Here is a 14102-nt window from a genome sequence, read left to right as displayed (position 1 = left end):
AAAATGTTAACAATACGGCCTTTTCGGACCGTTCCTCCTAAATAAAAAAAATCGAAACTGTACCTTTTTCTCGTTCATCCATAATTGGTAGAACTAAACATCAATATATCAATTATCGCAGAATGATGCTTTGTGTACTACTGTCATTTTAGTCGTAGTGTATAGCTTACAAGTGAACAAATCGGGTTTCTCATTGTTATGCATTTGAGTAATCATTTACTTGTAAAGTGTTATAAAATCGAAACAGTTTCATCAACATAACTCAGTCTTGAATGACTTTCTTCCAAAAAAAACGTACAGTGAAGGCCCTCATAATCAGTACCCCTTTTTACGAATTTTTCGCATAACGATCAAATCTGAATGCTCTACAAATGCCTCTCATAACAAGTAAAATCTGGCATAATGAGCAGTTTCATGTTTGTTCCCGAAAAAAAATTGTGATCATTTTGAGAGTTTCAATACTAAGAATCGCTAAATATCAAGCTATTTTCAAAAGGGGTAATGTATGAGTGTGGATGAAAAGTGTAAAGGATGTGACACATTACTGTCTTGGCCCACTGTCAGTCCAAAACTCGCGAAGTCATACAACAATCGAAAAAAGCCGGGGCTGGCCGTGGGTTCGTCGACTCTACGTCCAGATAACTCTTTTCAGATCAGATAACGGAGCTGAGAGTTTTGCAGCGCTTATCGACAGATGGCGCAAATGAGGTAGTGTCTTCAGTTTAATAACTTCATTTCTTTCCTTATTATTTGAAAATATTAGAGGCTCTCTCCAGCTTCGACCGGGGAAATGGGCAGGACATGGATTTTAGTGTTTGGTGAACATCCCTAAGAAGCGTATGTTTCATAAGTGTTAGGTGTTCTTTCTTGAAGTTCTTGATTCTTGATTTACTTGCTCATGCAGGCGAAATGTTCGATACTAAGAATTGATCAATGGATTACTGTTGCCTCTTGGAGATGTTCCGTATGGTTTTGATACATGGAATCCCTATGTACCTGCACTTTTCTTGATCTGGAACCAATTATTTCACTTTTCATACAAATTTTATGAAAAAGAACCTCCCGCCCCAAATAACCAGCTTGTATTTTATAGCTGATTTGGGGCTGTTTAACGAAAAATCGTTCTGATGTCATACTTTGTGGGTGATTAAGAGATAGACGGTACTTTGCGGAACAATGGAGCTTTTTAACAGGCACATGATACTCTTAGGAACCTTGTAGCTGATTAGCCTGATGTGTATGGTTCACGATGGAACTTGAAGGCTTGTTAAGAAAGCATACCGAACTTGGTAGAACTTTATAGCTTTTTAATGTATGACATCGGTACGAAGTGGCCCTCGTCAAAGTGTCAAAGACTGGTGCCGTCAATCATCTCGTTGCTGCTGCCTAAGCTAGTTAAGTTAATTGAAGGAGGATTATTGAGTCAAGTGATTGTGATTGTACAGTAAATTGTGTGACATTTTGTATAATTCATGAATATTAAGGATTTAAAATTATACACATGTACACAAACAAAACAAATCCTGTTGTTAATTTCATCGAAACACGCTTGCTTGAAAATAAAACACAAAGAAAAATAATCCCCAGTACCCTGGCATAAGGATGCTGCTTAACCGCAAAAGGCGAATTCAAGCAGCGATCTTTAGCTTGCCAAATTTAAGGATTATTTAAGGATATTTTGTTATTTGAGCAATATTGATTATTTGATATTTGCCGGTGGTGTTTGGGGGTATCGGCGTTACGTGTAGACCACGGATGCTAATTGAAAATGTCGTGTATATTTTCGTACAGTACATCATTGCGACGGAACCTTACAAATGTTATTGCGCGGTCGAATCAGGAATCGTGCATCGAATCGATAGAAGAAGGGAGTACGAACGATGGGGAGAAGAGGAAGCACAGAGAATAACGCTGCACATTCACTCATACATTCTTACAGCAGTAGGCTATTCGCGAGAACATGAAATTGGGAGAGCATATTTCAACGCTCGCGAATGAGTGCAAGCAGATGCGGTATAGAAGATAAGGCAAGATTGCCGAGTTTTTGTTCAAGCTAGGTCCAAAATGTCTCATTGGGAACTGGAATTATGCTATTTATCAACTGCAAAAGGCGAATTCAAACAGCGATCTTTAGCATGCTAAAATTGACTGCTTAAGCAATTTTGGCTTTTTGGGTTATCAGGATGGAATAAATATGTATTTCATTTCACCTTTCATGAAAGCTATTGAAATTAGTTAGAAATATTAACACATTTCAACGGGTTTGTATTTAAGAACTAAATAATGCAAACCATATTCAATAATGAGTAATAGCTCAGGGCTTCACGCAAGAGAACATAACACGTAAATTGTGCTATCGAATCTCACGCTCATATCAGGGAATCACTACAACAGTACAGTGTTAAATACGCTTGTAAGGTTTTGTTTTGGCAATTGTAAATTCAAATTAAAAAAGGAATATTTTCAAGGAAATATTTCGAAGACATTTCCCAAGCGCCACAGATTAAGCTTAAACGACTGGAAAATTGAATATCCATAGAAAAAAAAATTAAAGCTCCACAGCTTCATTGGTTTGATCAATAGATGGCGTATTAAAACTGATTATTATATTGCAATCCTTTTCTTGCAATGTGTTTCGACAAGTTTCATCTTATTATGACCTATATAGCCTTCAAACTTTCCGAGCAAAAATCTATTACAATGGTCGTGTGGTCAGATACGTGGGTATCAACACCAACGACCATTACTCAAATCTCACTTGCTTCAGTGCTGGTGGTTTCCATTGGAGTTTAGTATTTAAACAATCGTATCGCCGTTCTAGTTCTAGCGATGCATAACTTCAATGCGAAACCATACAACAGTCAGAGGAAATGAAAGCTCTGCTCCAAGCGAGGAAGCTCAACTGGTTGGGTATCCCACAAACAGATAGCGCCACCAGCTTTTTTTTGCTATTTTTAGAATGCATGAGTCGTTTGCCGTCTGCTAAACGAAGTCTTTCTATATTCCGTTTAGGTAGAGTGCTTGAGTCGTTTAGAAGCCGTTTAGTGGTCGTTTAGTGGATTTGTGGCACTTGGGTTATTTACTGCTAAATGCACTGTTAATCGCATTCAATTTGACGGCGATTACAAGGCGATTAGAAGGCATTCAACGGAAATTTACGGGTAGGGAAAGAATCACCATCAAACAATCGTTCCGCGGAGCCGTTAAATTACCGTTACCTATTTAGTGCTTTATAAAAAATATATCGATCGATGTAGATTTTTGATGTGGCCACGAGAAAAGCTCTTTTTGCAGTTGACAAGCAGTTTTGGCAGTTTTTGAAGTTGATTTTTTTAAACATTTTGTCACCTCCGTGGCCTTGTGCCTATTGACACGAAGGTTAATACGGACGTCAAGCGTAAACTTTGGCGTAAACTGGATTTCAGCCATACAACCCTGAAATCTTTTGACAGGAAGTTTACGCTCTCCCATACAAATCAAGCGTAAACTTTTTGAGTTTACGCCTCGTGTGATGTCCGTATAACAATAGAATTAAATAAGCGAAAGGCCATGGGAGTGACAAAATGCTGACAAATTTTTCAAAACGTGAGCTTTTGTCATTTTTTCGAGCTTTTGTCAAAATTTTGTAACCTGGAGCAGCCAGGAAAAAAAGTTGACAAAAGTTGACAAAATTTGACGTTCGTGAAAAAGCGTAAAGAAACAGCTATTTGGCGCAGTTGTGACCCATTGTTATGATAATAATGCTAAAATGCATGATTCTAATTGATTTATCTACATATTTAGTACTTCTTATACAAAATATCGATGACCTAATGTGTTTTTTGTCTTCTCTATATCACTATCTGTCTAGTGGTAAGCAAGTAGACACTATCTATACCGATTTCAAAGCGGCATTTGACAGTATACCTCTATCATTACTTGTTGCTAAGCTTCGAAAACTAGGTTTCGGTGGCTCTATATTGCCATGGTTCAACTCCTATCTTGAGAATCGTTCATATGCAGTTAAAATCTGTGGCTCTTTCTCTGAATGTTTTCTTAGTTCTTCGGGTGTCCCTCAAGGTAGTGTCCTTAGTCCCTTACTGTTCATTCTCTTCCTCAATGACTGTACTTCGATCCTTCCTCCTAACGGCTTCTTGCTATATGCGGATGACGTTAAAATTTTTCTTCCTGTATCTTCTACAGCTGATTGTCTAGTCCTTCAATCCTGGCTCTGTAAATTCTCTACATGGTGTGCTTCTAACGGTTTAGTCCTGTGTCCTGAAAAATGTTCTGTCTTGTCTTTCTTCCGATCTTCCACAAGTATAACTCATGCTTATAGTGTCTGTGATGCCCCTATTCCCCGTGCGTCCTTGTCTAAGGATCTTGGCGTCTTCTTTGACCCGAGTCTTTCTTTCAAGGAGCACACGGACTATGTCATCAACAAGGCCAACAAAAGTCTTGGTTATATTTGTCGCATGTCCACTGAAATTCGTGATCCTTTTTGTCTTAAGTCCCTTTATTGTTGTTGGGTCCGTTCCGTACTGGAATATGCCTGTGTCATCTGGTCTCCTGTTCAACTATCTCTGCTCCAAAGGATTGAGAGGATCCAGAGACGTTTTACAAGGATCGTATTTCGTAGGTCGCTGGGTCATCACTCTATTCCGCTTCCTTCGTATGACGATAGATGCACTCTATTAGGCCTTGCCAAGTTGGAGCACCGCCTCTCGGTCGCTCAGGCTTCTTTCGTCGCTGGCATATTGCTCAATACGATTGATACTCCTTCACTTCTGTCGCGCTTACATTTGTATGCACCTTGTCGCACCTTACGTTATCGTTTTCGTCTCCAGTTACCTATATGTCGTACACGTTTTGCTCGCAATGAGCCTTTTGTAAGAGCTATGTCGTCTTTTAATAGTACTTCTGATCTGTTCGATTTCAACATATCCTATCCTGTCTACCGATCCCGTCTTCGCTCCTTTTCCGTACCATAAACTCCTTCCAACTCCTTCGTGAATAATTGTATACTATAGGCAGTAAGCACTATTGCTGTAACCCAACGTGGCCGAGCAATTAATAAGATAAAATAAATAAAATAAATAAATAAATAAATAAATATTCAGATGTTGGAGCTTTTTTTTCGCTCTTGTGTATGTTTTTGGTGCGGCCACGAGAAAAGCTCTTTTTTGCAGTTGACAAGCAATTTTGACAAAGTTGAAAAAATTTTCAACATTTTTTCAGCTCCGTGGCCACGCGCTAAATAAGGTCATTTCAAAAATAAATTCATCCTCAACAAAAACAGTCATCGACCACTATGCTTTCCTTTGCTGTCAACAATGCCAAATTGAATGACAGCTTTGTGTTGTTATTTCGCGCCTTTTTGCAAGCATCCAAGGTGTACCGCCAAATTACAGGAATATTTTCTCATTCATCTTCTTACCTCGTCCGTGTACGTACGCTTGCATCTCGTTGCTTGAGAGCTTTTTGTGTCATTTTATTGTGTTGTAAAGGCAAGTATTTGTAGATCAGTTCCTGTTGCCACACTAGTTTTACCTGTAAATACATGTTGTAACGCGTGTGTATTTTTAATTTCATTCTAGCATCAACATGTTCGAAGCGCGACTGAATGCTAGCCACGTTCTAAAGAAGGTCCTGGATGCCATCAAGGATCTTCTGAACGAAGCCACATTCGATTGTAGCGATTCTGGCATTCAATTGCAAGCGATGGACAACTCCCACGTTTCCCTTGTATCGCTCTCACTACGGTCCGACGGATTCGACAAGTACCGGTGTGACCGGAACTTGTCTATGGGAATGAACTTGGCCAACATGGCCAAGATTATGAAGTGTGCCAACAACGATGATACATTGACGATGAAAGCTCAGGACAATGCCGACACTGTAACTTTTATGTTCGAATCACAGAACCAAGAAAAGGTGTCCGATTACGAAATGAAGCTAATGAATCTGGACCAGGAACACTTGGGCATTCCAGAAACGGATTATGCGTGCGTTGTTCGCATGCCAGCGATGGAGTTTGCACGCATCTGTCGTGATCTGTCGCAGTTCGGCGAGTCCGTTGTCATCTCCTGCACCAAAGAAGGTAATGCGTTTTATGCTTGTGCGATTCTACCTATATGCTACAGTAATGAGTTTTCTCTTTCGTGTAGGTGTGAAATTCTCGGCATCCGGTGATGCGGGTTCGGCTAACATAAAGCTGGCGCAAACCTCGACCGTGGATAAAGAGGACGAATCGGTCATTATCGAAATGCAGGAGCCTGTGACACTCACCTTTGCCTGCCGGTACCTGAACTCCTTTACAAAAGCAACGCCACTGTGTAACCAAGTGCAGCTGTCTATGTCGGCTGACGTACCGTTGGTTGTTGAATACCGTATCCCGGACCTGGGCCACATCCGCTACTATTTAGCGCCTAAGATAGAAGACGATGAAAATTAAGCTAAATATAAATACAAATAAGACCATCTTTCTTTTTTATACACACAACCGCTAGTTATGCTGTTACAACATTGATCACAAATGATTGTAAGAGCAATCGTTTCGATTAACTTCTAAATGAAGAGTGTTCAGTCTCATTAAATTACTCAACTACCTTTTCATGTACCTTAAAGAAATGAAAGATTTTTAACCATTATTTGACACATTTGAGAAAAACGTGCAATTTTAATGTTGAACTACTTGTATTATTATTCTTCTTTTCGAGGGCAATTAACTTTCCAACAATGGGGGTCCTCCGATAACGGTCCGCTGTTACGATGTACGTATTCAAATCAGTGATTGCATATGGAACGTAGCCAAGGTCACATGGCCGTTACCCATGCTAAATGAATATTTCGCCATAAAGGGATGGTCCTGTGGTGCAGTCGTTAGCTCGCACGACTTATCGAGATGTCCGTCGTGGGGTTTAAGTCTAGAATGGATCGTTCTCCCGTAGCAAGGACTGACTATCCGGCTGCTTGGTACCGTGGTAGTCCCGGAAGCCTGTATAGGCTGGCCTGCCTGTATCGAACGATACGCCAAGTAGAAGAGTGTATTGTCAGAATAATATAACTTTTACACAAAAACGCGTCAACTCGTGATGACGAGAATAGTATTCCAAACTCCAGATCAGTGGCAGATTTAACGGTACGCGGACTCAGCGGCCGCGAGGGCCCCGTCAATGTAGGGGCCCCGTGTATGGTAATTCCAGCATATAGAACAGTGTGAACAGTAGTCTCAGCAAGAGCTTCTGTGCTAGATAGGGGCCCCATGGATGAAGAGACTCATAAACTATAGGGTCCCAGCAGAGGGATCCTGAGCACCCCCCCCCCCCCCCCCCCCCTCTAATTATCAATTATAAATTTAATTTAAATTATCAACAAGTTAATTATAAATTATCAATAAGTTTAATGTTCAATTTATTAAAAAGAGATACGCACAAATGGAATACAAAACCACTTAATCTAAGCTGAAAATGTGAACGCAATTATGTTCTGAAAAACGATCGCTTAGTTAATTAACTTTCAACAATGTAATTAGGGTGAACCACTAACAATACATCCTGATCCCCAGCATCGTCTTGGTCCGCTTCGCCCAGTTTCGCCTGCTTTAGAGGTATGATTACTTGATCCTGCAAAAAAAGGTAAGAAAAACAAAGCATACGAGCAATGTAAGCATCATACATTGACATGCTATCTATCATAACTCTACGCATTTACTTACGTGATAAATTAGTCGATCGATCACCTTCTCAATCAAAACCTTTCTCTCCATCAACTCTTCAACCGATTCCAATTGATCCTCAACCTGACTAAGGTACCAGTTGATCAATTCGGTCTTACTAATTCCTTCCCGGTCAAGCTCTTCCGACTCCATGCGGCTTTCTTCGTTGCGCATGTGAATGACCAGCATGTTGGAGAGATTTTTATATTCTTCGAAGGAAAGGGTCAGCTTCTTCTTGGCTACTGCCGGCGTATCCTGATCGTTTTCTTCGGTTTCGTTCGTTCTGGGAGTATCTTCTGGCGTTTCCTCACCGATGTCCATTACGTTCTCATTTTCCTCGCCTTCCTCTTCATCCAGATGAATGTCCGGTTGCTCAACTCGAATGATCGATTTGTTCAATAGCCGATACGCTTCCTTTACGTGCCGTTCAGTTACCTCTTCACTGCATTCCATTTTGGCCATTGCTTCGCTGAGTCGAATCATACTTTCAAGCTGACGAACAGTGATTCGCCAAGTGCTTTTGCCAGTCGTGCCGGTATCTCGCTGCCGCAAATGGCCATAATTCTCGACCAACAGTGCCATTGCCTCTGGCTGAATAACTGGTTTAAATTGACGGGCAAACATGATGTAACGCAGAACGTCCTCACGCGAGTACACCTGATCCAACGAGTGTTCTATATGCGAATGCAGATCCACAATCTTTCTTGCGATCGCATAATCTACCACCTCATTGCATTCGTCTACCAAAATGAAGAACAGATCAAAACGCGACATAATCGGAGCAGTCAGTTGAATGTTTTGCTGCAGCGATTTCGACCGGTCGTACCTGCCACCAATCGGGTTGGCAGCGGCTAAGATGGATGTACGCGCATTCAATGTAGCCCTGACGCCTGCTTTAGCAATAGAGATTGTCTGCTGCTCCATTGCTTCGTGAATCGCGACTTGATCATGTGGATCCATCTTGTCAAACTCGTCAATACAACAAATGCCATTGTCGGCCAGCATAAGCGCTCCAGCTTCGATTACAAAGTCGAAGCTTTCCTCATCTCTTACTACGGCCGCCGTCAGACCGGCAGCAGACGAAGCTTTTCCCGATGTGTACACTGCACGAGGAGAAAAGTCCGAAACTTGTTTCAAAAATTGAGACTTGGCCGTACTAGGATCGCCCACAATGCAAACGTTGATGTCGCCACGAAGAGTAGTTTCTGGAAAGAGATAATAAACCAACGAACGAGAAGGATTAGAAAGAGGTTAGGTAAATGGTGACGCTTTGTTTCCTGAACTCACTTTCTTGCGTAGTTTTAGCTACTCCACCGAATAACATCAACAAAATCCCACGCTTTACCTCGTCGTTGCCGTAAATCGATGGGAAAAGACTGTTGATCAAGTTCTGGTACAGTCGAGGATCGCGCGACATTTCGTACACTTTGTTCCATTCAGCTGGCGTCATTTGGTCCTTCATGATTTGCGATGTTACTTCACTCATTGGCATATCGGTGCCACCGAATCGAGACGATGTCACCTGCACTGAACAGGCTAGAAAAGCCATCTTGTAGTTGAGATCTCGCATACCCAGTGCTTTCAGTCCACGCACTCCTTCGGCAGCATTGTCGCCCTGCTTGTGGCGGGATCCTATTTCTGCCTTTGCACCCGGCAACTGCAGAGCTCCAACATCCGGAATCACAATCAGCGTACCAGTGAAATCATATCGATCTCCCGCCTGTACTGTTTCTACCATTTCCGCACGCAAAATCACCTCAACCGAACGAGGGATGCATCCGCGCGGAAGTTCCGCTTGCGTCTCTTGAATGCGCACCTTTTGGAAGTCAATAAACAACGATTTATCCACCTCCAACATGAAGCGTCGGCGATTAGCGCAAACTGGATTCCGGCAGATGGTCGGATTTGTAAACTTAAACTGTTGCTCGACGTCTCGGATTTCCGTCTGACAATCAAGGCAGACGAATGTTCCCAACACCAGCTCAGGATGCACTGGATGCGTGCGTACCACCTGTCCCGAAATGCGGATCAGCGTTCCTATCTTCGACGTACTTAATTCGCGAACCTTGTGGCGCGTCGGTACGTCCACAAACGATACGTAACATTCTTTGGATTTTTTCAAGCTGGTTCTGTCGCGAACGAAGTTCGACACCGATTGACACAAATACGGAAAAATTCGATAGTACTCCTCGATGATGGCGGTGGCCAATGTTTGGTTGTAATTTTCCACATCCTCAAAACTGACCTCCAGTGTCGATCTGTCCGGATTGACAAGATTCTCCACCGTTTTCAAGTACTTGATTTCACCATCCTCCTTAAACCTGCGGTATAATTGAGATTATGCATAAACAACATGTACACAGGCAGGAGGCGCCGTACTCACTCTTCGAGGAAATCCAGGAACAATTTTTGGCACCGAACTCCCACTTCATCGCGGACACGAAGCTGTCCTACATGTGCATCAGCAACATCCATGTTAAATTCGAGCGTGCGAATAGAGACACAGGAATTGGATTAAAACACAAATGGTATAACAAACAACAAGCTGCCTTCACTCTAGCGAACCCACAAACACAAGACACAAGCATTTGGTGCGCGCCAATTTCTCATGACATCTGTTTCTTGCAGCGCCCTCTGGTGACTTTTTTGTTTCTTGTGGGAACTGGATTTTACATTGAAATTGACATTCAGCGTTTCAGCGCTTTCAAATTATTCTTCAAAAACCGTTAAAGAAAATTCTGTAAAATATTTTTTATTTCATTCAGCGATTTGCCTGAGTAAGACTCGGGTTGTATTTTTTTTCCTCGTTTCGATTCAATCGTCGTGTGGGGAGAGGTGTAGTGAGATAAAACAATGATAATGGCACATTTTGCACATCATCTTATGTATGAAGCAACGGTTTACTGAATGGGCCAACATTAGTTTTTATTATTAACTTTTTGCCATTATTTCATTAAGGGTTTGTGCATTTTCTAAAATTCGTTAGACTGTCAAACGGTTAAAATCAAACTTACTTTCAATTGATTATAATAATGATTCATGTTCAAATATTAAAATTAAACCTTCATCATAAGAAAGTGCTTTTATGCGGCACCTTGTTAAGTGAAATTTGAGAACGATAGGAATGTTTTTTTAAATTTAGTTGTAGAATTGCTCAAAATCCGCAGTATCAAATATTGTCATCTAATTCAAGCATAGTACCACAATAATGTCATTCATTGACAATGTACCGAAAAAGTGTCCCGCGGTTTTGAGTGGAGTTATTAAAAATTAATCGTATAGTCATTCTTACCAGAAGTAATCGGTGCATCGAAAGTTTATTACGATCCCGAGCACTCTTGCTTGTCGACTGCATAGTTTTGAAACACTGCCAACGGACAAATATTCTATTTTGAATTGCTTATTTCAAAGCCATACAGCCTTCAAAGTTGCTAAGCGTGATATCTGAAATAAGGTCAATTTCTACTGTAACGAAGACGAATAAACCTGCATTCCATACCAGCGCCACATTTTGATTGGAAAGTAAAATAATAGTCATAAAGACACCGACACCAGCAACGACATATGTAACCTTCTTCTTCCTTGGCTCAACAACCGTTGTCGGTCAAGGGACTGCTTGAATCACTTGTGGGCTTGGCTTTCAGTGGACTTATGGATTACCCTCCATGGCATTTGGGGCTTGAACCCATGACGGTCATGATGTTAAGTCGTACGAGTTGACGGCTGTACCACGAGATCGGCTTATGGAGACGCAATGTGGAAATATGGAATATATTGCACACGTAATTGTCGTGACCGGGGCAACCTGCCTTCCTTTAAAGCACCTTTTTGAATTTAAGATAATAAGGAGCATACGATGTTATGTTCTTCCGTTGATTAATCCAACACGATTGATGTTTATTTCCGTTTTCTCAAACGTTCTTACTCGAATATCCTATCTCTCGTTACCTATCTCTTTCTTATCTGTACTAATCCATACAGTAATATGGTGCAATATGTTTTGAGGAAAAATTTGATAAATAGGGGTGAATCGCAATATTTAGTAATTGATTCCTTCAGAAGATTTCCTTTGATTAGCTGAAGCACTTAGCATTTCGAAACTATTTCTTATCTGATAAATCATTGGTCGGCTTTATGACTGAAAGAATAATATTATCTAAAAATGCTCGTCGAGTTCCACGTGCAGAGCTAATTTGATAAACCAAGCATACATATGAGTAAATGCAGTGGAATATATGAAGGAAAAAGAACCAATATTTAGGCAGCAAATAGCGCCATGTGGCTTAAAAACCGTACCGACCACTGTAGAAAAGCAAATGATTAAAGTTCCATAGTTCAAAATGATGTTAATCTATTCAAAAACTAAAGTTAGTATGGTAATGGATGGCGTCCATCTTGTCTACAAGCTACAATCGAATAGGGTTTCCCTTCAGTGTCGGTGTCCTCTGCGAACAGTCGTAGGCGTACTTGAACAACGCAATAGCTCCAGCTTCTATAGATTTGGTCATGTTGGCATAAGCTCCTCAACACTGAGTTAGCCAATACAAACAGGAAGAAGGATATGTACTATTACAAACAAATAAATAATTTTGTAGAGGTAAATGATCAGATTTTGTCTAGCCTAAAAAGAGGTAAAAGAACATCTTTTGTTAAATCTAACCACTTCCTCAGTAACAAATTTGAACCACTGAAGTATGAACCAGTCGTAAAAGCTTTATTGGTTTTATTGAATGGATTCAATTACAGTAAATATTTTATAAAGCATACCGTTGTATGTAGAAATTGTTCTACAAATAATTGAACGCCAATACAACTTTACAGTAATTGAGGAGTCTAAAAAAGACTAAAGTGTATGTAAACTAAAACATATTTCAAGATTGTATTAATATTATGCTTACAAGATATACTTTGAAGTAAAAGAACGATAAGGAATTTTTATAAATATGGATATAACAATTATCGATAAGCAATTAAAAATAAACTTTCATTTTGATCAACATGATAAAAGTTAAGTGTCAAATACTCGTGTCTCTTGTACGAGAGAAAATGCTACAGATTATAAGCATTCATCATGTGGCATCTGATATGCCCAAAATCAACAGACATATCTACAGACATAAAATATAACAGATATAATCTGCGAAAAGCTTTCATTCATCCTTTAAGAACTGTAAAAAATTGTGTAAATTGAAAATTTACAATTTTTTCTTAGCATTAAACGAATCAAACACCATAGACCTAAACCTAAACAATCAAATCAATATTCTTACTCTACAATACGTTTCCACGGTAATGGAAATTATCGGCTGTTTGTTTGGTTTACCAAGTCCTACCAATCATTTCCACAATGAATCTATTAGCTGCTTGCATCATACGAGGTATTGGATATCATTTTAATGAGTTTTGCATGATAAACGAAATGTTGACCCTTGCATATTGCTCACACAGTACACTAGCTAGGTTACTCTGTATCATTAGATTTCAATAGAAAAATACGGAAATACTAGTGCAAGCTAGCAATATGCAAGGGTATTTAGCATCATAATTTTTAGTTTAAAAAGAGTAAAAAAACATACTTTCACACCAAAGCCTCATTCTCATTCAAAACTGTAACAAACATCAAATGTAAAAGCTAGTATCAATTGTTGCAACTACATAATACTGTACATAACAGGCTTGTCCAACTGATGTGATGAAAGAAATTAAATAAAATTCTAATACATCCTATAAATGATAAAAAGTAATACTGTATTAATATATCGCTTTACGAAAATATATATCGAAAATATAATATAATATATGAATACTAGAGTGGGGAATGGAAGAGAACTTAAATTTAACGTGAGCGTGTTTTTTGTCTTGCACGTAGGTTTGACATATCTGGCGTAGACGATGAAACGTTAGAATGTTGCGTGATACATCTTCCACAGCAACAAGTGAATAATACATCATTAATGCTACATCCAACGTGCAAACCCACGTGGTTTTTAATCACTCTGAATTTATAACAGTAGATTTTGTACAATTCTAGACAAAAACAGGGTGGTACCTTTGTTATGGACGATTTCCTAAATTTTTGTAACAAATATATAGAATATCTTGTTTTGCTACATTTTCAAGTCTTTTTATAATGTTTTTATTTAGCAAACCAGTACATGTTTTTTATATAGGATGAACGGTTTGGGCGTACAATATAGTTCAAGTTGATAAAAAATCTATATCAATGATTTATGCATACATTATTGTTTGAAATGATTAACAATTCATTGCACCGACAAGTTTTGCTATATTATTCACTCCACTCTTTATTCGAAAAGATTCAATTGTTTTCCTACTGTTACTGAAACGTGGTTCGAGTGACGTCATAGTTTTTTTATTATCAACCACATTGTGGATGTCACACTTA

General features: G+C 39.6%; 2 protein-coding genes across 2 annotated transcripts; one reads left to right on the top strand and one right to left on the bottom strand.

The window, feature by feature from the left end:
• Positions 1-5348: 5348 nt before the first annotated feature.
• LOC120958991 (proliferating cell nuclear antigen) lies at positions 5349-6456 on the top strand. The gene is made up of 3 exons (XM_040382092.2): positions 5349-5486; positions 5577-6079; positions 6147-6456. Exons 2-3 carry the CDS (start codon positions 5584-5586, stop codon positions 6431-6433), a joined length of 783 nt encoding a protein of 260 aa, XP_040238026.1. The 5' UTR covers positions 5349-5486; positions 5577-5583; the 3' UTR covers positions 6434-6456.
• A 905-nt stretch (positions 6457-7361) lies between these two features.
• LOC120958630 (DNA replication licensing factor Mcm6) lies at positions 7362-10288 on the bottom strand. Its single transcript, XM_040381569.2, has 4 exons — positions 10080-10288; positions 8984-10017; positions 7697-8901; positions 7362-7604 (listed from the first exon to the last, which is right to left on the bottom strand). The coding sequence occupies exons 1-4, from the start codon at positions 10169-10171 to the stop codon at positions 7491-7493; spliced, it is 2445 nt and encodes an 814-aa protein (XP_040237503.1). The 5' UTR covers positions 10172-10288; the 3' UTR covers positions 7362-7490.
• Positions 10289-14102: the final 3814 nt, after the last annotated feature.

The sequence above is a fragment of the Anopheles coluzzii genome, chromosome 3 (genome assembly GCF_943734685.1).
Source record: "Anopheles coluzzii chromosome 3, AcolN3, whole genome shotgun sequence".
Lineage (NCBI taxonomy): Eukaryota > Metazoa > Arthropoda > Insecta > Diptera > Culicidae > Anopheles > Anopheles coluzzii.
Note: the sequence above shows the minus strand (reverse complement) of the source record. Positions and strands in the feature narration are given on the sequence as shown.